Source organism: Microtus ochrogaster, chromosome 17 (assembly GCF_000317375.1).
Source record: "Microtus ochrogaster isolate Prairie Vole_2 chromosome 17, MicOch1.0, whole genome shotgun sequence".
Lineage (NCBI taxonomy): Eukaryota > Metazoa > Chordata > Mammalia > Rodentia > Cricetidae > Microtus > Microtus ochrogaster.
Genome location: NC_022019.1, coordinates 35,354,703 through 35,381,194, shown reverse-complemented (window position 1 = coordinate 35,381,194; position 26,492 = coordinate 35,354,703). Strand labels below are relative to the sequence as shown.

Sequence of the window (26,492 nt, the reverse complement as noted above, 5' to 3'; positions counted from 1 at the left end):
TCTCTCTCTCTCTCTCTCTCTCTCTCTCTCTCTCTCTCTCTCTCTCTCCCCTTCCTCCTGACTCCCTTTTATTCTCTGTGTTTTTTTCTTATTTACCTGTCAACTGGTTGCTTACTCTGCCTCTGCCTCTTGACCTGTGGTTGACTTTATTTAATCTTGTTTACAATATTCAAGCAGAAAACTCTTGTATCAAACAGGCTCTCTTGTATTAAACAAGGGCTAAGCCATATAACAGGTTTTTCCAGTAAATAATGCAATCTTGGGTTTCAAGTGTGAACAAATATCCTGCAATAGCTAGTTGTCTTTCTAAATAAGTATACGCGGAACTTTTCAATGTGTAAGCTATGGTTATATCTCTTTGTAATGTAATTGGTTCTAAATAATTTTAGATTAAATATTTTCTCTTTATGTTATTGATTATATCTGTGCTGCTTTCCGTTCACAGTTTTGATTTTTTGCTGATTTTTTTATTGGATTCTAAATACGTTGACCTCATCTTTTTGTTTGCTGATTATATTCTATGTTTGAACTTGTTCTGAAATTGTTTGAGTCACTCAGAGTACACATGTGTGTTTATATGTGTTATATACATGTGTATACAATGAGTATGTTTATGTGATCACATACAGGTATGGAAGCCAGAGGACAATCTGTTATTAGGTGTTATTCTCAAGTAATGCCTACCTTGTTTTATTGAGATATGGTCTGTTGGTCTCTATTAATCCTATTTGCCAATTAGGATTAGCTAGCCAGCCAGAAAGCCTTGGCTTCCACCTGTTTCCACTTGCCCAGTGCAGGGATTATAAGTAATTTCACTCCTTTATTTGTTTTTAAATATGTGTTCAGGGCATTGAACTCAGGTCCTGATGCTTTCATTGGGAGTATTTTACTGACCGAGTTGCCCTGATATTCTCAGTAATACTTACTTTTTAGATCTTGCTTTCAAGATTTGTAACATGAGAAAGAATCGGATCTGAAGCTTATTTATTTATTTATTTTTTGTAATGCTGAGGAAAGACAAGTATTTGTTCTTTGTTCAGAGTTCTGTAAATTGTGATAATTTTCATTGTGGCCATGGTTCTCAGACCTGTGCATCTGAGTTACCAATATTTATCCTGCATTTAGATAGCTTCATTTCCAGCCTTTGCTTCCTCCAATACTATCACTCTGAAGAGGAAGATATGGTTAGAGCAGGGTGGCCAGTTTGTTAGGAAGCAGAGAGTGAGCAGGAATGGGGCTGTCTAAAGCACCTTAAGGTTTACCCACAGTAACTCACTTCCTCTACCATAAAAGCTCCTCCTCCCAAAGGTTCAACAACCTCCTCAAAAAGCACAACCAGGGGCTGGAGAGATGGCTCAGAGGTTAAGAGCATTGCCTGCTCTTCCAAAGGTCCTGAGTTCAATTCCCAGCAACCACATGGTGGCTCACAACCATCTGTAATGGGGTCTGGTGCCCTCTTCTGGCCTGAAGGCATACACACAGACAGAATATTGTATACATAATAAAAAAAAAAAAACACAACCAGGTAAGGGGCAAGTGTTCAAGCACCTGGATTTATGGGTACATTTCCCATCCAAACCACATCATTCTAGAATGGCTGGAATAGAAAGGGGTTTAACAGCAGTGTTGTGTCTAGAAGAGGAAGAAAATGAATGTCATTCCCAAGAGATAACTGGAAGGATTTATAAAATTTTGCCTTGCTTTCTTATAGTTATCATTGTCCTTAGTGCCTTTGCCACATCCCTTTTCAGAAGTTCCCTGAAAGTATACAGAATATGGTTTATTTTTGTAGAATGCTATATTATATTTTATAGCTCTGGGCAAGAGATTCACAATACTATTTTCTGTTACTAGGAGTGCCAAAATCTAATTAGATCTGCCTCATTTTCTCCATATATATATTCCGAAAATTGACTTTAGCTTCTGGGAATAAATGTGTGTGTCTCTATAGCTAATGGGAGGGTGATGTTTAAGAACTTCACCTGGTATCCAATGAGAAGCAGATGTACCACACATCAGCATAGAACATACAATGTGACACATCAGTGTATTTTCTATAAAAAAATATACACCATACATTTTTTATGATGAACGGTAATTAAAACTCATTCATACCATTTCATTGGTTGTCATGGATACTCTTTTGTCAATCTCTATATTGTAAGAAAATAGTAGTTTGTGACAGTGACCAATTTAAATGAAGCAACTTCTGAGAGAGTAATTGTTCTAATTAAAAATGTTGGGTATTCTTCCCTCTATCTTTAGATAGAGTTATTTGCATAACTTTCAACTCTATGTGTTGAGGGAAATGCGTTATGAAGCATTTTTTTCTTGATATAGACACACATTAGGTTTTATTATTTCTGTTTCAATTAATGCTCAGAGTTCCATGAAAAGAGTGTCCTCGAAACATTTTTAGTTACTGAACTGGCAGAGTAGGCAGAAAAAAAGCAGAAGTAAAGAAGAATTGAGACAAAAAGAAAAAACTAAATTATCTATATTTTCTTATTCAGACTAGATATTCTGAGGTTGTAGTGGTTTTTAAGAGAATAAAACTCTAAAAATTTTGTGAACTGAAAATATTTTAAGTATTTTTTATATGAATAGCTAAACTATATAAGTGTTAAACCTCAAATATTTACTTTGCATTTAGTTATTAATTGTGGTTCTGAGTTGTAAGAGTTTGGGGTACATAGGCATTGTAAACAAAAGTCTTTCTTAAAATGCTAGAGAAATGTCCATACAACCACTTACCTCATCATTTTAATAAAAATATGAGTACCTGCACAACTCTGTTTGTTTCACACTATTGATATTTCCATTGTTTTTTGTGTCAGGACGTAATATTTATTAAGGGTAAGCATTTGTTATCATAATAAATATATGTCAATTGTCTTAACATTTTCAAACCTTTGGGTATAAGCACATGCTAGATTTGAGTAAACAGCTTATTTTTTTACTTTTTTATTTTCATTTTAAACCTACAATCTCTAGATGAGGAATTTTATCTTAGCTAAATGTTTGATATTTGACATTGCTAATTTTGTTTCTATTTTCAATGCACATTGTATCAGTGTATTCTACCCATAAATTATTCTAATGTTAGTTAAAATACAAGCTATAATATATAAATCTGCTTTACTGGGAACACATAAATTTCAAGACATGGTGAAATACTCATTGGCAATAACCAATTGAGAGCCAATGTCCCTTAGAATCACAGAATGTGTCTGTCTAATTGCTTTAGGCTCCTTAAAGACCTGATGTAGCACGTAGCTGCCTGGAAATATCCATATAAATCTTTACCTTGAATGATGGATAAGTTCTAATTTACTTTTCCTTTTTGGAGATAATCAACATTTAAAGACCTTGCTATTGTGCCTTTGTACACATCTAGGCACCTTGCTTTGCACACCATTACTTCATAGAGGTACGTCTTATTATGGCTGCCTCATGGGCCCTGTCCCTGATGGAAACTGTGTGAGGTTTCTTGATCTGTGTTTGACAATTGTTCCTCTTATTCTGACATGAAGAATCATGTAGATGAGTTGTCCAACAGATGCTAGACTAAGATTTGTTCCAGTTATAGTGAAGGTCCTTCTTTTTCCTTTTTTATTTATTTTAAGATAATCTTTTTTTTTTAATTTTACATACCAATCCCAGTTCCCCCTTCTTCCCTTCTTCTATCTCCTCACACCTTTTACCTCTCCTACCCCCATCTACTCCTCAGAGAGGGTGAGGCCTCCCATGAGGAGTCAACAAAGTTTGTAATATCCCTTAAGGCAGTACCAAGGCCCTCCGCCATGTATCTAGGCTGAGCAAGATAGCACACCATAGGGAATGGGCTTCAAAAAGCCAGTTCTTGCCATAGGGATAAATCCTGAGCCCACTGCCAGTGGCCCCACAAACTGTTCAAGCCACACAACTGTCATCCATATTCAAAGAGCCTAGTTCGATCCTATGTAGGTTCCCCAGCTGTCAGTCTGGAGCCAGTGAGCTCCCACTAACTTGTTGGGTCAGCTGTTTCTGTGTGTTTCCTCATCATGGTCTTGACTCCTTTGCTCATGTAATCCCTCTTCCCTCTCTTCAACTTGACTCCAGGAGTTCAGTCCAATGCTTAGCTGTGGATCTCTGCATCTGCTTCCATCAGTTTCTGGATGAAGGTTCTATGATGACAATTGAGGTAGTCATAAATCTGATTACAGGGCAAGGCCAGTTCAGGCACTCATTCCACTATTGTTAGGAGTCATCCTTGCGGATGTCTGGGAATTCCCTTGTGCCAGGTTTCTCATGAACCCCAAAATGGCTCCCTCTATTAAGATATCTCTTTCCTTATTCTCCCTGTCCTTTTCCCAACTCAACCTCCCCTTCTCCTCTCCCTCCTCCCAGGGAAGGTTCTTATTTTCATTCTCATAGTCAGTGGAGGAATTAAGGCTCTCCTTGTTTCAAGGGACATGGCTAATGTGGGTGTTCTTTCCTTGCCTTACTATGATCATCAATGGTGTATTTTGGACTTAGAGGGAAAGTTGTTTCTTTTGGTTTGAAAGACAGACATTACATTAAACTTTAAGTACGGTATCAGCTGTGGATCATTTTATAAGTAATGAAAGGAAAAAAAAAATGAGGAACATTCCGTGCAAAATCAGCTAACAAATGCTAACTTTAAGGATTTAAACCATTTAGCACATGGCAGTAGTATTTATATTTTGGAGTATATATGACTGTAATTTTAATTGAAAATGTGTATGAAATATTATTCAACAGTCATTAATAGATGTTATTACAATTTCTATATTTCCATTATAAAATTGGCATGCCTTTATTGTACAAAATTTAGCAAAAATAAAAATGCTTATAGATGCCCTCAAAATTGAGTATATTGAATATTTTGGTGTGTTTTCTTTCTTATTTTTTCCCTAATAGATACTAAGTTTTATTTTCCTATGTTCCTTCTAAAGCACTTATGTTAGTATGTATCTTGAATTGAGAACTGGAGAGCATAACTACATAAGCAATGGGCAAGGAGCCATCTCAATATTTGCTAACACTTGTCATTGTGGTTTTCACACTGTTTACGTTTTGACTCCTGTTTACCATCTCTGGAATTACTGGATTTTTACTAGCCCCTTGTCGGTATTTAATCAATAAAAACTCACTTTAGATCTCATGAACAATGTTACTTCAACTTTATGCCACATATAGTAAACTTTGTGAGGTAGAAACTATCATACAATTTTATCAATAAATGTGGTGGTGGTGGCACTCACCTTTAATCCCAGCACTTAAGAGGCAGAGGCAGGCAGATCTCTGTGAGTTCAAGGCCATCCTGGACCACAGAGCGAGTATTAGCACAGGCCCCAAAGTTACAGAGAAACCCTGTCTCGAAAAACAAAAACAAAACAAAACAAAAATATGGAATTATGATCATGAATTACAAGATAAGTTAGTAACATGTTTTAAGCACTGTTTGATACACAGATTGAATTGTCTGTATATTTTAATGTATTTTGAATGCTCAAAAGTGAGTAATGTCTCCTTAAAAAATATTTTCATTTAAAAGTTTTAATTAAAAAGATTTAAAATGTCTTTTCTTTCGTATTTTTATTTAAAAGTTTACTTTTACATACCAACTCCAGTTCCTCCTCTGTCGCCTTCTCCTGCCCATCCACCATTCCCACTTCCCAGCCCCCATCCACTTCTCAGAGGGTATACAGCTTTCCTTAGAGAGTCAACAAAGTCTGACAAACCAAATTGAGGCAGAAGCAAGCACTCCCTTCTCCATATCAAGATTGAGCAAGGTATCCTACCATTTTTTTTTTGTTTGTTTGTTTTTTGTTTTTTCGAGACAGGGTTTCTCTGTGATTTTGGAGCCTGTCCTGGAACTAGCTCTTGTAGACCAGGCTGGTCTCGAACTCACAGAGATCCGCCTGCCTCTGCCTCCCGAGTGCTGGGATTAAAGGCGTGCGCCACCACCGCCCGGCTTATCCTACCATTTTGAACGGACTCCAAAAAGCCAGTTCATAAGCCTGGGAAAGGTTCTGGTGCCATTGTCATCTCATCTTCCCAACAAATCAGGCCACATTAACTGCTACCAACATTAGGAGGGTCTAGATTGGTCCCATGCAGGTTCCCCAGCTGTCAGTCTATAATTTTACAGATGTTTAGAAGATAATGCTAAAGAACTCAAGAGATGTCTTCGTTGGTACAATGCTTGCTGAGAAAAACCTGAGAACTCCCATACTGGTGAGGAATAAGTAGGGAGAGAGTATGCAGTGAAGAAGCACGTTTAGGAAGGAGGCTGGCAGCTCAGTGTTAGACTAAGAAAACCAGCCTGATGGTGTGCAGCTGATGCTATTCACATTACAGTCAAATCAGGGGTAGAAACTCCTTTTGGCTGGAGTTGAAAATGGCCAAATTATAGCAAAAATGGTACAGACAGAGCACCAAATGTGTGGTGCTACATTTATGAACCTGGTAATGAATTCTTGGGGTGGGGCAGAAACTGGGAACTTTGGAACTTGTCCAGATAGTGAGTGGGATGGGTATAAACTTTCAAGGACTTTAATATTCTCACAACTCCGTTACGGCTTTGCCTTTCGCATTCAACTGTGAACATGTAGGATTGAGATACAGCTGGTGGTGATCATAGAAGTGCACAGCCTTTTTATTCCTTTCTCTTTTTTCTTTATTAAGGAGTTTGACTTATACTGGGGTTTGTAAGGCAATTTAGTTTAATTGTTCTATTTGTAGAGGGCGCACAGGCTAATTGTTAATAGGCTCATACTCAACCTCCAGCCTTGTAAATTCTGTGCCTTTTGTAAAATTGCTTAATAGTTCTCTTTTTCAATTTCCTCATCTTTGAATTGACTTCCTTCACGCACAAAGAAGATTCAATGAATGAGTCAGAGTTTTTTTTAGAACAATGCCTGACACCCAAGGACACATATAGTTATCAGTTTTTAAAAATAAAAATACCAAGAACTGTGAAACCAGGTAAATCTAAGTTAGATTGGTTTTTATTATTTTAAGGACACTAGAAAATAAGATTTGTGTTTTATTGTCACTCCCATAATTGAGATGAGGTATAGTTCCTAAGAGCTCACTGTGTGAGTGCTGGGGAAGCTGTGAGGGAGGCTATGGACTCTTCCTGAGATCTAATGGCTAGAATGTGAGATCAATTTAAAACAAGTGATATCAGAACACAGGTTTTTACAGAATAGTTGCCAGTCTATAAAATTTTCTGTATGATTCCATAGAAGTTAAGAAATTCTTCTCTGCTTTTAGTTGTGTTTTCATTTGTTTGATTGTTTTTGAGACGGTTTCACTGTGTAGCTGTGGCTATCCTGGAACTCACTATGTAGAGCAGTCTGGCCTTAAACTCACAGAGATACACCTGCTTCTTCTTCCTGAGTGCTGGGATTAAATGGTATGCATCACCACACCTGGTTTATTTATGCTCTTTTTCATGCTACCAGCTTGCAAAGAAGAGCATAAAAAATGCACCTAACTCTAGAGATGGGTCTGCAGTGGACAGATGCGGTGTTTTTATAGAAACTGAATGTGTGGTTGTAATTCTTTTTAACTAATGCAAATTTCAGAATTGTGGGATTTTGGTAGGAGTTGGGGAAGGGGAACCATGATTAGAATACATTATATGAAAAAAATTATTAAAAATGAAAACTAATACTCAAACAACTGTTTATCTTAATTTTCAACCTTACTGGATTGACCTATCTAGGAATCTGATGTGAAGAGCATGGCTCTGGTTGTATCTGTGAGAGAATTTCTAGAAAGGATTAACAGCAATGGAAGACAACTTCGAGTGTAGGCAGTATTATTCCATGTGATGGAGCTCTAACTAAATAAAATGATGAAAAAGACAAGAGAGGGGTTGCAGAGGAGAGGGGAGGAGAGAGAGAGAGAGAGAGAGAGAGAGAGAGAGAGAGAGAGAGAGAGAGATATTATGGGATTTAGAAATTATTTATTATGTAAGAGGGCATATACATAGTACTACTCTAATAATCACTTATCTATCTCTTTTAACAATCCTAGCCTTTTACTCCTGACAGCTTGTCACACTCATGTTATGATACCTCAGTGTTGGCTCACTTTCCAGAATGTTATTTATGTCTAATTCATTTTCCCATCTATGAAGGCAAAGTGCTCATTGCAGCTGTATTCATAGAAATAGTCATTGGAATTTTTTTTTTCATTTCTCAAAAGCTAATCAAAAAGAAAAAAAAAGCTAATCAAAAGCCTAGCATTTCTGTTTGGGTACAAATTTGCCTGTTTAGCCTGTGTGCTGTTCTGTTTGTCTGTTGGCTAGTCTGTAGTTACTAAAGACTATGTGTTGGATTGTTTACTAGCATCCTGTAATTTGGACAGCACGATCAAATTTGCATAACCCATTCAGCTGTTGTGGAGAGAAGCCTGTTGCCATAGTGAGAATTATGATGTCATATATCAGATAAATTCCCAAAATGAGAGTGACCTTTGAAAAGCCACATGCAAATATTTATTATCTTAGGTACAGCTAGCTTCTCAGGAAACAATGAATCACCTTTCTCGGTCATTAAATGGGAAATCTATAATACAGGGCTTCCCCTTTTTACTACAGCAAACTCCCGCCTCTCTTTGCTTCCATGCCTAAAGTGCAAGACCCAGGAGCGGTTGACTGTCCTTTCCAGCTGTATAATGGAGAGCTTGCTTGCTTCCTTTATAACTTAACCAGGCTGTTGTCCTACAGCTGATCCCTAGGTGATTAGTAATTCTTTTGTTCTGTTTTGGTGCTGAGTGCTGCACAGGTAAAGCCCCCACTGCAGCTCTGAGTCGAGTCTACCCCTCCTGTACTTTTTGAATCTTAGGATCCTAAGCTTCACTCTGAGTTCAGAAGAGGAATGTCAGAATCTCATGTGTATCATATATAACCACCACATATCCTTCTATGCAAACTTGGGGATGGGGATACAAACTGGGAATTTTGTTACGGATGTATATCACATTTTAACACAATTTTTAAAATACAGATTTCTCAATCTGTCAATTTAAAAATAAATGAAAACTTTATTTAAAACCTTTAATGAAGTTTCTGTGTCAAAACTCTTGAACTACCGCTCAGAAATAGTTTATAACAATTAAAGTCTAAAATCATAATTAAACTAGTGATTTAATTAGTTTAACAGTCTAATGAATAATATAAACACACAAGCTAGTTTCATAAAATAGCCTTTCTTCCTGAAGCTAATTATGATAACTCCTTTAATTGTGGTGGTTTATGTGGTCTGAATATCATGACACAGATAAGTCTGAGACATATCAATGTACAAACTCTACAAAATATCTTCTTCTGAAAAAGAAATATTTTTAAAAATAAAAGAGAAAAGCTACATTTCCTTGCAGCATTGTGAAGTTGATGAACCCTGTGTTTGCCTTTCAGATCCCCAGCTCAAGGGCATAGTGACCAGGTTATATTGCAGGCAAGGCTACTACTTGCAGATGCACCCCGATGGAGCTCTCGATGGGACCAAGGATGACAGCACCAATTCCAGTAAGTGACTCACTGAGTCTGCTGCTCAGTGGCTTTGTGAGATACATTTGTAAATGCTTGGTTCTCTTAGCTTCTTTCTAGTTGCCTAGAAATGCATGTATCATTTTACAGAGACCACATGCATGAAGGTACTGATCCAGAAGGAGGCAACTCTAGGGTTAAACTGAGTGTATCTTCTTTACAGATATGTCCAGAACATTACTTTTCATCTCCTAATCATAACAGTTAGGCACACTAATGCACTGGTATAAAAGTTAATATCCTTCTCAAAGAGAGAATATTCAGATATGTTATGATCTGGGGAACAGGAATTTGTAATTATTGCAAAAGAGCATGAAGCTTTCTCCATCCTGTACAGCATGTCCCTGAGAAGAAAGCCAGGCCAACACTTGCTGCAGTCTTAGCTTGCAATTATGTACAGAGTAGCCTTAGAATAAATCACATTGCCACAAGTTTCAAGAGACATGCATTTTGTAAAAGAGTTAAAGGCCTAAAGTTAAGACATTTTACCTACACATTTATGTAGCTGGAGACTTTTCTCTGTCCTGACCGGTTTCTCTCCTGCCCACTGGTCCCCACAGCCTCTTATGAAATAATCATTTGTAGGCTTAATATTAATCATAATTGTTTGGAGAATGACTCAGACTTTTACTGGCTAGCACTACACATGAATTAACTCATTTCTAATAATATATGTGTCACCATGTTCCCGGTGGCTTACCAGTAATGTTCTGGCATCTTACTCCTTTGGTGGATGCTGGCATCTCTCCAGCTCTGCCTTATTTCTCCTGGTCTCTCTGTTTGGATTTTCCACCTAGCTATATCTGTTATGCCATAGGCTAAACCGGCTTTTTCTATTAACCAATGATAATAAAACATATTCACAGCCTACAGAGGGACATCCCACATCACATTTATATCAAAAGCTGAGTACTTCCCAGGCAGATTCCCATTAATAAGAAATAAACTCAAGTTAAGGAATTGGATGAGAGTGATAATAGCTTTCTTGTTAGTACCACTTGTACTAAAAATATTTGTGGAATATCCACTGAAAATTCTATGTGTAGCAAGATATTATGGTTGATAATATCCAAGATGATGTTGGTGAGTACACTTTATGAAAATATACTATACTAGAAGGGAAGAAAAAGTAGAAATATAAATGGATTTTAACTTACTAAATTTATAGAACTAAGCATGGTTCACTTTTATTTTTATTTATAACTTTATAAAAATTAATAAATAATATACTTTCTTAAAAATTTGCATAGAATTTGATTTTCTTAGTATCTTCTAAGTTTATCCCATGGGAGGCTACACATCTTTTCTTATTTTTTTTCTGGCATTTCATGTTGCTCCTGCCAAAGTAATTTAATCTGAGAATTGCTTCTGAACTTCTGTCTTACACTGCACTGCAAGTACCCAGTCAGACAGGACAGAAAATGACAGTCAGCTTTCAAGTTTCACTTTTTAAATTCTGTTCCTTGAGAATACCCATAGGTGATTTTTTTCCCTGAATCTAGTAGTGTCAGACTTTGATAGTAGAAGCATAAACTGCAGGCTCGATTCAATTCTGCCTTCCAAACTCTTCACAATGGTGTGGGCAAGCCAGCTAAGGAGAAGTTAAAGCTGGGATGCTCATTTTTCTACATGGTAGTTTCTTCATCATAAAGAAAAACAAGATTTCTTTAGTTGAAACTTGGAAAAACAAATACATGTGATACTTTTTGAGTGACAGAAAGAGAAGGGAAAGTGTTGCTGAAATGCTTTGTTCTACTGCGTGGTGACAGAAGACCTTTCCTTCAACAGCACTGTTCAACCTCATCCCAGTGGGACTGCGTGTCGTTGCCATCCAGGGAGTGAAGACAGGGTTGTACATAGCCATGAATGGAGAAGGTTACCTCTACCCATCAGTAAGTGACATGCCAATGACGTTGGCTCTCGGTGTGTTGCTGGAAAAATAAGAAAAGCAGCAATAGAAGTTAAAGACGTGTGGGCATAAACTCTGCCGCTTTGACTTTGGGGTTTGGTACTTATAGGGCGGTTGCAGGAGTTGGTTTGGTGACAGGAGCACATCTGGAGAAATAGTAATCTTACGTCTTGAAACATGTTTGCTACATTTTAAAAGATGATCTAGTTCATAGACTCAATAAGATGCTCTTAGTATGATCATTTTATTTCTGATTATAAATGCACTTGTTTTTGGAGACTTTCAAATGAAGTGCCATTGGTACACATATTTTCTTACTAATTTATTTTTACTCAGTTTAATAACAGGATGTTTATCTGGGTCAATATGCTGTGTCAATCTTCCTCTACTTGGAGATTTAGTCAAGGTTATTAATAGACCTGCCACCTTACCAGCATAGTTTTTATTAAAGTGGTGCTTAAATGTGCTTTCCATTTTAAAATATAAAAAATATTTACTGTTTTCATCATACATGTGGTGACCACTAGGATCAGTGTCTCCTCTTTCCCCATCACTCTCTTGGAATCCAAAAGCTTGTATTTCTAAAAAGGAAACAATATGAGATTTGAAGACAAAGGAGCACAGTCACCTCTCAGTCTCTGTAGGCAGTGCTTCCATGATCTGTGGGTACTACAATCTGGGGACACAAAGTCATCTTTATGAAATTTGTGTGTTGACTGCATTTCCTCATGTATACCATACTAACATTTTTTAAGATAATCATATAATGTGAATAATAGGGGATAGTTGTTTATGTATTTCTTAGGGAGTATTCATATGAAAAATATCTATATATGTTCAGCACAGACACAAGATTTTATATAATGCTATGATTGGCTAGTTTGAAGGTATATATACTAAACCAATGGATATAGAGGGACATTTATATTTGTTTTAATAGGAAATCCTATAATGAAAATATTTTAGAGAAAAATATTTATAATAATGAAGTATATATCTCACACAAATCTAAGCATTAATTTCTGAATTTTTTTATATTTATCAGAAACTGAACAGTTTTTCTTTCAGATAGCCTCCACTGGATTTTTTTTTCATTAACTTATTTTCCACCAGGTATGCTTTGCTCATGAGCTCACAACTATAATAAGTTAGAATCTTGTTCCATTGCTGGCCAAAGAAATACATATTTTATCATGAGTGCTTTTTTCCCATGATTCCTTTAGCATAAATCAATGGATTGAAATGTCTTAAAATATATTTTCCTCTGATTTTTCTGTCCATTTTCACATAAATTCTTAGAACATTTGTTGTTATTAATATAATCAGTAAACAACTGTAATATTTATTTATAATAATAATATAATATATTTATGTATCAATAACATATAACTTTATGCACATATATTATGTAATAAACATTCTCTTCAGCCTTCCACAACAGGTAATCTATTTTTCCAGCACTTTGGAAACTCTGTCAAATGGAACTGCAATGTAGCCTCAGAGTCCCTGTTATCTAATATCACCCAAGGGTATTCCAAAGCTCAGAACTGGGTATTACATTATGCAAATTGTGCACTGCTGCAGGAGATGAATATGCAGCATGCTGTGAGCAAGATCAAGACAGAATTTTCTATGACTTATCTAGGAAAACATATACAAAAAGAGATCATTTCTAGAGATGACTCATTTCAGATACAACTCAATTTTACTGATTTGACATTTGTTCAGTTACTTTTGTTTATTTTTACCTAAGTAATGTCTTTCAATGATCTGAATATCACTATATTTACTGCAAACCACAGCATCTAATTCTTCCTTTCTGTTGCAAATTTTACTGGCTGATTGTTCTCTTATGCATATGCTATTATCAGAGCATGGATGTTTGTTTTATTCTTTTGCTACTATGCGTGGTGCTTTTAATTATTGCTAATTTTTAGTCAGGTTATAATTGTAATATATTCTTCTCTAAAGATAGATTATGTCTCTTGAATATGAGTTTTTGCCTAGAACAAATTCTAGTATGTTTAGAGCAATGTACCAGCACAGTAACATTGAAAACAAGACAGCTACTCCAAGTCCATCTTAAATATGATTTCCTTGTTCATAATTCAAAACTTATGAATTTGCTGTGGGGAGCAGTATTTGTACCCCTAAGTATTCAAAGGTCTTGATGCATTGTCTTCTTCTGGTTTTATGGTTGGTTAGCTTCTGAATATCCACTATGATGGCTTGAGTCTCTGACTTACAGATTTTGGTTTTTTCCCCATCTTTGGTACCAGGAACTCAGCCTATTTCCTAGCCAAAGCTATCTCCCTACCCCAGGTTAGTCAGGGGTGGGACCTGTTATTATTCCTGTCTTCAGGGAAAAGACTTTGAGAAAAACACAGTGCAATTTCAAGTCTTTTCTCCCACTTCATAGTTAAAATACTACATTGATTTAAACTAAATACATTTTGAACTTTAAATATTTTAGTGGAGACAATGTTATTTCATAATTACTAATTGCATAAGTCACCAAGCACCTACTAAGATAATAATATAGAACATGTTGTATAAATTATTCTGCTTTATAATAAAAATTAAATTATAATAACTGTAGTAGTATTTATACACTGTGCAGTATTCTAGTCATGAATTAATTTACTTGATCCTCTTAGCAACCTTTAATATAATAAGCATAATTAATATAATATGATTTAATTTAAATAAAATAGACACTGATATTCAGACTGCATAAAAGTTTACCATATATCCTTGAAATAGACAAAAGCAACAGAATCTGTTCATAATCTGATTCACTACTTTACACTTTCAGATAGTTTACTATCCTGTCTCCATCTGAGATATTTTTCATTATATGGCCTGGCATCTGTTATAACAAGAACCTAAAGATGCATAATGATGTAACGAAAAGCCTTTGGAAGAATAAACTTCATCTTAGAATGTTCAGTAAGAAACAATTTGAGGGACAGGCAAGTTGGCTCAAAGGTTAAAAGCAGCAACTGCTCTTCCAGAGGACCTGAGCTTGATTAATATAACACACTTGATTTGGCTCATGATCACCTATAATTCGGGCTCCCAGAGATCTATCTGACTTCCTCTTTTGGTTTCTGAGGATGCACACACACACACACACACACACACACACACACACACACACGACATTTTCGCTACTGCAATGCACACACACACACGACTAAATCTTTTAAAAAGGAAATTTAACTTAGTACATTTTTGTGTATTATATGAAACCTATTTTTATCACAGATCTGTACTGGGGGTTGTAGGTAATAAATATGCTATTCCAAGTACATTATGTTCCTTGACCTTACACCAGTTGTGAACTCAAGGCACACATTTCTCTGTTTCAGGAAAACTCTTGCAATCCCTTGTTATCTAAATAAAGATATTTAGTGTGTCCAATAATGATAGTTCTACCTTGTGTGAACAAAAATGCTGTCTTGACTAAAATATAAATGATCATATTCCCAGCACTGGAAGAAGTTATCACCTATGGAAACTTATCTTTCATATAACAAGAGCTATTGTGCTCATAATGATGATAGTGTGTCACTTGATATGTGTATCAAGGGGTTTAATGTTATATGGATGATTTGCTTGGAGATAGAACACAAATTCTCAAGTCAGAGAACAAAAGAACAAAAATAAGCAAATATTCTGTACAAGAATTAAACAGGTTAAAATACTGCTTAACAAAAATGTTTGAGCTAGTTAAAATAACTACCTCTTGTGCTAAGGGAAGCAGTCAGGTGTTTTGTTTTAGTCACTTTACCGAACAGCTTACTTCTTGTTGGATAAGACTAAGCAATCCTCATGGGGTTGGAGAGATGGCTCAGCAGATAAAAGCACTTACTGCTTTTGAAGAGGATCTGGGTTTTATTCCGAGGATCCACATGGAGCTGTGACCCCAGTTTTAGGATTTCTGGTGCCCTTTTCTAGGCCCTGTGGGCACTGCATACTTGTCCTTAAATGGTATGTCTACACCATCCTATTCTCTATCCAACGTCAGGGAAGAGGTGGAAGGAGGATTAAGAATGTAAGAGTGGGAGGATGGGAGAAGTGTGATCTACAGCCCATCAAGATTTCATTATGGATAGTGCAGGGACTTCTGGGGCCCCATCCCTCACTAGGAACTGTTGGTGATTGGTCACTGATGGAAGAGAGAGAATCATTTTACTCAGTAGTGTATATGCAGTGTACAGCCTCACAAAGCAGCCCTGATGAAAATCAATGAATTTATACACAAAAATATAAGAAAGCAGTAGTGGAAGACAACTTGGAAAGAAGTGAGTCATCCAGAGTTGAGAGTGTGCAAAAGATGGCAATGTGGTTGAATATAATTATATTATATACATCCATGAAATTCTCAAATAATAAATTTCTTGATAGAAGCGTGTGAAGACAGAACTGTTCTGTGATGGATGGTGTTTCTTTTCCTTTTATTTATGCTCAGTGTGACAAAGATTTAGAAATGAAATCATTAAGTAAAGGAAGAAAGGAGATAGAACCTTAGTAAACCATCTTACTTAGTAAGAAGACTTTCTGGCATAGTTTACTTAATTCACAGAATTCATTTTAGATAAAAAGAAAAGAGCCAGCTGATTTAAATTTATAACTTGAGCTTTCATAAAAACAATTCTGATGTACATGAAGAAAATCTCAGTTATTCACACAGTGTTTCACAAATTTCAAACACAATAAGACTTATGTAGAATGATTCATATAAATCCAGACTTCAAAATATTGACCCAACAGATTATGATACTCCAGCTCAATAAGTTCACATGCTTTAAGAATCACAAGTCTGAATGTGTATTGTGAGCCTTTCTAGAACTGGTGCCTGGAGAACACATTGACAATCACAGTTCCCCATCACGTCTAACCTACCGTGACTCTAATGTTCCACGTTTTGTTATTTGCCACTGAAGGTGATGAAAATGGACAAATGACTGTGAACTGTAGATTTATGCCTCCGTCTAAGTCCAGTGAAGTGAAGAAGAGAGAATGTCTATAAGTAGTGTTCACTTTCTCATTAACCAAATAAGTCGGCTCTTAAGGAAGGCCACAGAGATAGTTGCGATTATTTCACTCAGTCTGAGGACAGAACTAAAAATTGCTACCCTCGGCTCTAAGACAAAGAATGAAGAAAGACAGAGTTCAAATCAGTAACAGTGAGTTCACAATCCTGCAAGCGTTGTGACTCTACCACATGCAAAACCTAAGAGGAAATTCAGTTTATGACACCAGGTATCTATCTCAGCTTCCTTGTACCTGCTGGAGTAACAGCAAACAATGTTGTCAGTGTCAAAAATGAGTTGATTTTGAAGGTGATGCTTTTCAGATTTAAGCAAATAAAAATAAAATTAAATAATGATACTGTATAAATTGGATTTTGTAGCTCTTTATTTTCTATGAGACTGAATCTTATTTATAGCTAAGCAGGGCAGCCCCGCCCAAATCTCATTTCTGGGGTTGGGAAAGAAACTTTCTTCTCCTTTCCCTGAGTGATTACTAGGTTTCTGGTGCACGATAGGGACAGGCTGTTTTCTAAAAGTCCATTTCCATGTGTCCACAGGATTTGATTCCATGAGGGCCCATCTGGTAGTTTGCATGAGAAATGTATCCCCCATAAACTAAGGTACTTAAACTCTTCGTCTTCAGGTGGTGACTGTGTTTGGGGAGGTGGTAAATCCTTGCTAGAGAAAGTAGAGTACACCACTGGGGTGTGCTTTGAAAACTTAGAGCCTTGTTTCACTTCCAGTCCGCTTGCTCTCTACATCCTGCTTGTGGCTGAGGATGTGATCTCTCAGCATCTTGCTCTAGCATACCTGTCATCTCCTGCTCGGCTTCCCCATCCTGACAGAACCATCTCTCTGAAACCATAAGCCCAAATAAGTTCCTTCTATAAGGAACTTCTACCCATGGTATTCTACTATAGCAGCAGAAAACTAAGTAATATACTATCTTTACAAATTTCTTACTCATACCTCAAGCTAAAATATCATTTGAGAAAGGTTAAATACAAAATACTTACAAATTATTTTAATTAGTGTAGTCACTTAAAATATAAGCTAAGTCCACATTCTTGGTGTGAATTGTGTAGTCCATTTGCTGGCTCATTCACCAAAAATTTATTTATTTATTTATTTATTTATTTATTTATTTATTTATATTTATTTACTTATTGTAGTCATACCATTGAGCATGTACTGAAGGTATAAGGATAAATGAAAATATGATAGTTTTCAAACACATCAAAATATCCATTAGTCTAAGGAAAAGGAAAAAACCAAATTGGCTATTGTTATCTGCACTTTATGATAAACACAAGCAAAAATCATACCATTGGTAATTTTAAGAAACCCATCTATGTCTTTTTCTGTCTCTTGTTACTGATTTTTAAAGTTTTTTTTAAAGAGCAGTGCCCATTTGTTTTACTGAACATTGCCTGTTAACTAGCTTGCACCTAGCATATAGTTGGATACAAACAAATGATAAAAATGTGGCCTCGTAGAACCTTCAGTTTTTTTAAACATGGATTCTGTGTATGTACAATTTGACAATTATATATCTAGATTTCAGAAGTTTGTGGAGTGCCCTGAACTGTTTGGAGTTGCACTAAATGTTTATTGTTGATCCTAAAATAATTCACTCAATAAGGAACGCAATTTCATGGGATGGTACACAATGCACGTCTGAGCAGGCTGCATGATAGCCTGTAGGATTATTATCTGAGGTTAGATACTGGCCTTCAGACCCAACCACAGTATTAAACAGAGAGAGAGATGAGTCACAGTTATTAGGCAATGCTCAATCCATGTGAAGGACTCATAATTTGTGGCTATTTGTTGTTTCAATAATAGTAGAAACCAGATGGGAACAAGATATTCTCTTGTAGCTTTGGAATCACTGTTTTGTCCTCTGAGAAGATAGATGTATTTTATTTGATCATTTGTCTCGGATCCTGGCCATTATTTTGCCGAAATTCCCCTGTGGGCAAATCAAAAATATTATTTGACTTTACTTTTAAGCTGGTACATCTAGTACCTAATGGTACCAACCTGACAAAGGATGAGTTTTGGTTTTTATACTGAGAGAAGCATTTACTGATATCATGTAATAAACTAACTGTACATGCCATCAATGAGGGTATAATAGCACAGCTTTAAAATGGATGGATTTTCTATTAATACAAATTTCTTCAATTAACTCATCTGTCTTTCACCTGTGGATCTATTATAACATGAAATCAAACTTATCTACCTTAAACAGTCCTCCTCACACCAAGTTTTCTCTTGTAAAAATTATTTTCTCTTATAACTAAATAGTGTCAGCAATTTACTTATAGATTTTAGAAAAAATAGTATGTCTCTTGCTAAGAGATAATGAAAAATACATGAGGCACATGTTGGTGTAAGATGCTTGATGCACAAGTGTGAGAACCTGAACTCCTATCCCCTGAATCTGCATACAGGCAGGAGCAGTAGCATACATCTGGAAACCCAGTATCCCATGATGCAGTAGGAGGCAGAAAAGAGAATTCCCAGAAGCTCCTGGGCCATCTAGCCTGGTATCTGAGCAACAAATAACAAGAGATTCTGTCTCCAATAAAGTGAAAGAAAAGGACTTAACATTCAAGACTGCCTGCTAACTTCTAACTTCTACACACCCATGGCACATGGGGGAGGGGAGAGAGAGAGAGAGAGAGAGAGAGAGAGAGAGAGAGAGAGAGAGAGAGAGGAGAAATGCAAGATAATATCACTCATATATCGAACCTCAAAAAGGTTACTTCATAGAAACTGAGAATACACTAGTGGTTATCAGAGGCAAGGGCAAAATAGAGATAGGAAAGACTAGTCAATAGGTGTGTCCTGATAGCATAAAGCCAGAACTAGTGTTCTTTGTGCAGTAAGATGACCACGGGTTCTGTTTAATGCACTACATACTTTCAAAAGAATTAAAGAATAATTCTGAATATTTGTTCCTAAAGAATAGATCAATGTTTGAGGAGGCAGACACATTTAAACTCACTTAAACATGAACAGACTTAGTGTATGGAAACACCATATGATGCCTCATTAGTAGATGTAATTTTTATGTTAATATGTTTCAATTAGAATAACAAATGATTGGGAAATGTGCAATTTATTTTAAAACAAGCAGCTCAACAGGCTGAATGAAGTCTGGCAGTGCTACTAGCATTGAATTAATTATTTGGAACTTTTGAATGATCCAAAGAATTCTGAATGGCTTTTTTACAACAAGATGGCAACATTTGCTAGTTTTTATAATCTTCAAATACTGTGATTATGTCCTGGCAGGATGGTGACAATGAATTTCATTAGGTCAGCAAACTTTGTCATATCTGTTGTGTCCATGAGAAAAAAACTGTTCAAATTCTCATCAGCTGTACAGTGAGACTGGTGGGTATCCTGCCTATTTCCATGTTTTCCTACATTGAAGCAGACCTTAGTGAAGAAACTCTGGCTTAATGAAGATGGACAGTGTTCTTACTTTCTTTTATTATATTCCAGTACCACTTGAAAGAAATTTTGGGGAAATTGGAATGATGATAACTGTACCAGCATTTACATTGAGGCATGAGTGTGTGGACATGTTTTATAATCTCAAATAAAGATTATATTCATATACATGAGTTTTACAAATGGTGTTTACCCATCTTGAATATTTGCTAGAGAACTGCCAGTGAAGCCAAGTGCAATAATTACTAGCATGTGTTTGTTTTCCTTAGAAATACCTCTAAAATTAGTTAACTATGTGGTTTAAGTACTGGGATTTGTTTTACAGCATGGAACAGTGATTCTGGTTATTCTTTGAAAACAAAACAAGTTATTAAAAAAAACAGCACACATGGTGCAGTGATGGTTGCTACTGAATTAGAATTTGAACCACAGCGCAGTGTACAAACTCTGTGGCCATTTGAAGTAGCTCAATGAGTTTAGAACGTGAATTATAGAAGGGTCAATTCCTTTTGGTAAGGGTATAGTGCAGGTAAAATGCATATAGAGACATTTGAACACAAATCTGACATCGTTTAGTCAAAATTAAATACTTGTGAGGGACAAATATGTGAACATTTTTAACATATTTGTATTATCACATTCCCTGGAAATGGAAATTAAAGTGGCTGTTACTGACTTCATTACCTCTTCAAAAAACTATAGAGGCCAGACCCTTCCCGAAGAGCCGGGAGGATGGATGAATTGTCGGGTGGCAGGGACAAACTTAGGGAGGAAAGGGCCAAGACTGGCTATCTCACATGCACACATATAGTTTTGATTATGTTTCATGCTACCTGTTGTCTAAACATTTCCAAGAGGTCACAAGAAACAGGAACCTTCCCTTCGATATTCTCTCCCATAGGAGGAGCAATGAACAGAAGCTTTAAGACCCATTAAAGTCTAGTTTCTTGAGTTCTTTATATATTTTGGAGATCAGACCTTTGTCTGTTGCGGGGTTGGTGAAGATCTTCTCCCAGTCAGTGGGTTGTCTTTTTGTCTTAGTGACAGTGTCCTTTGCTTTACAGAAGCTTCTCAGTTTCAGTAGGTCCCATTTATTCAATGTTGCCCTTAATGTCTGTGCTGCTGGGGATATACTTAGGAAGTGATCGCCTGTGCCCATCTGTTGTAGGGTACCTCCCAATTTCTCTTCTATCAGGTTCAGTGTACTCAGACTGATATTGAGGTCTTTGATCCATTTGGACTTGAGTTTTGTGCATGGTGATAGATATGGGTCAATTTTCATTCTTCTACAGGTTGGCATCCAGTTGTGCCAGCACCATTTGTTGAAGATGCTTTCTTTCTTCCATTGTATACTTTTAGCTCCTTTATCAAAAATGAGGTGTTCATAGGTTTGTGGGTTAAGATCTGGGTCTTCTATACGATTCCATTGGTCGGGAAGTTAAGACCAAGAGGGGTGCACCCACCCACGGAGACAGTGGGGCTGATCTATTGGGAGCTCACCAAGGCCAGCTGGATTGTGACTGAAAAAGCAGGAGATAAACCCGGACTTTCTAAATATGGCGGACAATGAGGGTTGCTGAGAAGCCAAGGACAATGGCACTGGGTTTTGATCCTACTTCTTGTTCTGGCTTTGTGGGGGCCTAGCCAGTTTGGATGTTCACCTTCCTAGACCAGGATGGAGGGGGGAGGACTTTGGACTTTCCACAGGACAGGGAACCCTGACTGCTCTTCAGACTCGAGAGGGAGGGGAAGAGGAGTGGGGGGAGGGTGGGAGGAGTGGGAGGCTGGGAGGAGGCGGAAATTTTTTTTTTCTCAATAAAAAAAAAAGAAAAGAAAAAGACCCATTAAAAAAATTACTGGCTGTGATAAACATTGATGCTATGAACATAGTTAAGCACATGTCCTTGTAGCATGATTGAACATCCTTTGGATATATACCCAAAATTGGTATTGCTGGGTCTTGAGGAAGGTTGTTTCCTAATTTTCTGAGAAGTCGCCACACTGACATCCAAAGGGGCTGTACCAGTTTGCACTCCCACCAGCAATACAGGAGTGTTCTCTTTGCCCTGCATCCTTTCCAGCGTAAGTTGTCTCAAGTATTTTTGATCTTGGGTATTCTTACAGGTGTAAGATGGAATCTCAGAGTTGTTTTGATTTGCATTTCTCTGAAGACTACTGATGTTGAACATTTCCTTAAGTGTCTTTCAGGCATTTTAGATTCCTCTCTTGAGAGTTCTCTGTTTAGGTCTGTACTCCATTTTTTAATTGGATTATTTGTTCTTTTGAGGACCAATTTCTTGAGTTCTTTGTATAATTTGGAGATCAGACATAGCCAGAAGCTGTAAATAACCTAAATGCCCCTCAACAGAAGAATGGATAAGGAAAATGTGGTACTACACAGCAGAAAAAATTAACAACACCCTGAGTTATGCTTTCAAATGGATGGAGCTATTGTGAGTGAGGTAACCCAGACCCAGAAAGATTATTATCAAATGTACTCACTCATAAGTGTTTTTTAAATATAAAGCAAGGAAAACCAGCCCACAAATCACAATCCCAGAGAACATAGACAACAATGAGGACCCTAAGAGAGATATACATAGATCCAATTTACATGGGTAGTAGAAAAAAACAAGATCTCCTGAGTAAATTGGGAGTATGGAGACCTTAGGAGAGGGTTAAAGGTGAGGGGAGAGGCAGGGAGGAGAACAGAGAAAAATGTAGAGCTCAATAAAAATCAATAAAATTAAAAAAAATTACTGATAATTTTACTGTAGCCACTGGTTTAAGAAGCTTCATAAGTGAATTTTGCTTCTATTACTGTTATTTCAATGATTAGTTCATTTTTTAATTTTATGTGATAAACAATGTTCTGATGTGTATTTATTAATCTAGCATTTAAGATACATAAACGATAATACATTAAGTAAGGTATCTATTTGCATTTCTGTTGGGAAAATGTTACTAAGGGTCATTACCACATGGACAGTGAATTCAAGTAAGAATTCAGGGCCAGAACTTTGTGTAGTATTTATGTAGTTTCGTAAAGTCTTTGAATAGTGTTTCTGTTTGACATTTCTTGACTGCCACTTTAGGAAGTAACTTCAGTTTGTCTTCCTTTGAACAAGAGGATAAGTAGTATTCTATCCAAAGAAAAACCCAAATTTTTCATTACTAAAGTGTCATTTAAAAATTCTACAATGTCTTTTTGACATTAAGTTAGCTCTTGTTTAATGGCTCATAAAAACCAAATATCTTTTGAAAAAGATCAATGTCCGAGTTCAACTTTATTTATACATATACATGAACATCTGCTTACAACATTTAGTGACTATTTTAAGCACACTTTTCCATTATTCAGAAAACAATATTTTTAAATGTATTAGAATTTATTGAAAGTATCTCTGGTTATTTAGCGGCTATTATGAAGAGATACAAGATTAATGGCATATTCATGTCTGTTATCATGATATTTATTCAGCAGTTTAAGAATTACAGAGTGATTTTGACTTTCAAGTCTTACTGCTTAAGAAACATGCTTTGCAAGACTGTCACTGTGCCTAGTTTTGTTTGTGTTGCTGTATAAAAAGCAGAAAGAAATAAATATATACATAGTTGCTTGCTTTGCTTGGGTAGATTTTTGTCACTCTACTATATAGTTCAAAATCATCCTGCCTAAGGAATTGTACTACCCATAGTGGGCTGGGTCTTCTCACATCTGTTAGCTTAATTAAGAGAATCCTCCACAAGCATATCTACTGTTTAACCTAATGTAGACAATCCTTCATTGAAACTCTCTTCTAGGTAATTCTAGGTTGTACCACGTTGGCAAGTAAAACTATCACAGGCAACCATAGACTGTGACTCATGGTAAGATAAACTGAAAACCTTTTGTAAAACATATATTACTGCAGATGCCAATAAGAGAAGGTCAGATTACCAACACCAACAGTAATGTGAAAGAATTGGATTCTTCCGACCTCCATAGATGACGTTGAGAAACCCAGTATTTTAGTGACAGAATCACCTGCAGATGTGGTGGAAAGCAAATGAGAATCAAAAGTAGTGTCTGGTGGTGTTGTTTCTGAGTTAATCTGTTCATGGTAAGGATGCTGTGAATATAACTAGGTGATATTAAAGAATCTAGAAACTACAAAAAGTCAGTTGACAAGGAAGCATCAGGGACTGAGAACACTGAGTTCACCTTTGACGGACAAAATTTGGATAAGGTGTTATCAAACAGTATCATGTGATGCAGAAAGAAATCTTTCATAAAAGACTTGGTAGATAAAGAAAACCCCATAATTTTCTTATTTTAAGAAAATCCTGAAACCATCCCTGCCTCAGAAAAACCACCTATTATCAGGAGGAGCCATCAACATCAAGGCAAGATGTTACATTGGAAGAAGGAGCATAACTTCCTAGAAGGCTAGATTCTCATTAGCATTTTAGTAACTTTTTTTAAATTAAGGTATACATGTTCGTTTTAGAATTTTGCTTTTGCCCATACCAAAAAACAATTTTCCTCACAATCCAGCTCTTGCAACCAAGGGAATCATATCAGAAGTTTCCATATCAGATCAGAACTGTTACTTGATTTTTCAGTTCTGTGTAAGAAAAGACATACTCAGATAACAATCCATGGTCTGTGACTAGAAATATTTACAACATGAAAACAAAGACCATGGTTAACTTATGATGACTACTGAAATCTCCAACAAATATTTCTCTCTCTTCTCTGAACATTGTTTAGTTGTGGGTCCCTGTGTTACTTACCATTTAGTGCAAGGAAAAAGTTTTTCTGATGGAGGTTGAGTGATGTACTAATCTATAAGGTTAGCATTATGTCATTAGGAGTTACTTTATTTTTTGTTCATTTATCGGAATAATAGTTGTATGTTAAGCCCCAAGGCCCATGACCTCAGTAAAATCAGTGACCTCTTATATTGTCTCTTGGTAAACTCTATCCCTAGATGCCATGTTTACCTTGTATTTTGAGTGGACAAATATTATGTAGGGGAATATTTAATAGTCTTTTAATCATCATGTCCACATTGTATAAGATGTGCACATAGAGCAGAGATCCCAATTTCATTCTTGGTGTGGTGGACTTGCGTACCTCCACATATTGTCTGAACCTCTCTGAGTTAAGAAGGTTCATACAATAAATAAAATAAATATAATTAACTATTATGCTAGTTAAAGTTTTTTTTTTTTGATTTTCCTGACTCTGCCTCCTGGGTGCTGGGATTAAAGGTATGTGCCACAATCGCCTGGCTAGGAACCTTTTTTCATTAACCTCTGAATTGAAATTACAAACAACCTCTAGTTACAAATTCAGGCTTTTTTTTTTGTAAGAAAACCAATAAATGCTTGTCTCAGGAATCAATGCAATTGTAACCGTCCACATTTTATATAAATAAGGAAATTAAAACTACCAAATTGTTCTTAGAATACCTATTAACCATTGTAAAAGTGTATGTTCTTTGAGGGTTTATTTGCACTTTGTTTTTTGAGATATGGTCTTACACAGTCCAAGCTATCCTTGAACTTGCTATGTAGCTGAGGATGACCTGGAACTGCTTATCCTCTTTCTATACCTTTAAGTCCTAGAATTAAAGTCATGCACCGTCACACCCAGTTTATGCAGTGCTGGACTTTAAACCCAGAGCCTTAAGTGTGCTAGGCAAGCACTTTACAAAATGAGCTAAACTCTTAAGCTTTACCTTCTTGATTTTATTTAAGACTGATGACAGATTTCAATCATTAAGGGGTAAGAGAAATGCTTAAGTCATTATAAAAAATGCCCTATTGTGTGCATAAAATTCCCTTTGTGTTATAGCTGTTTGCTTATTATGCATGTACAAAATACCACATTTGCAAGAAATATTTAAATACTCACTTTCCTCTCTGTATCATTTGAATAATAGTCTTTGGTTACTTTATCTAATAAAGGTCGATACACTAGTAAAACTATACTTTTCATTACTATTGGCATTCATAAATACATTAAAATAATGAAGGAAATAAAGTAATTGATGCTTAAGAAGAACATTTAATATAATTGAAGAATAAGGACAAGTTGTCTTCAAATATTAAATTGTGCAAAATAAAGGATTGTTTCTCTATGGTGCACACAAGCATGAGGGGACAAAATGCATACTTAAAATGATATTAATTCTGAGCGAATTGAATAGAATGGATGAGGGGAACTGTACATCATTTCATAATCTCAAACAAAGCTAGAATCTTTTTAAAACAGAAATAGCACTTCTTTTGGATGAGCAAATTGAAACAGCAGCAGGGATCCACTTTACACTGGAATTAATTGAACTGGCATTTAAGCTTTAAGGCATTTCTTCTCATTTGACAAGAAAAGATTGGGGACCAGCTTCTTTTCTCCAATAAATACTTCACTGGACACTGAATTATAAGAAATTGTTAAACTGCCAATGTCAAGAAATATATATATACATATATATATATATATGTATATATATATATATATGGA

At 36.1% G+C, this 26,492-nt stretch overlaps 1 protein-coding gene across 3 annotated transcripts in view; it reads left to right on the top strand.

Annotated features, from left to right (window-relative positions):
- Fgf14 (fibroblast growth factor 14) overlaps positions 1 to 26,492 on the top strand; it is a 477,073-nt gene that overhangs the window by 367,081 nt on the left and 83,500 nt on the right. For all 3 annotated transcript variants that reach the window (XM_005355704.3, XM_013349332.2, XM_005355705.3), the window contains exons 2-3: positions 9,437 to 9,547; positions 11,357 to 11,460. In XM_005355704.3, coding sequence (XP_005355761.1) covers positions 9,437 to 9,547; positions 11,357 to 11,460 — 215 coding nt within the window. The remainder of the gene's footprint in view (positions 1 to 9,436; positions 9,548 to 11,356; positions 11,461 to 26,492) is intronic.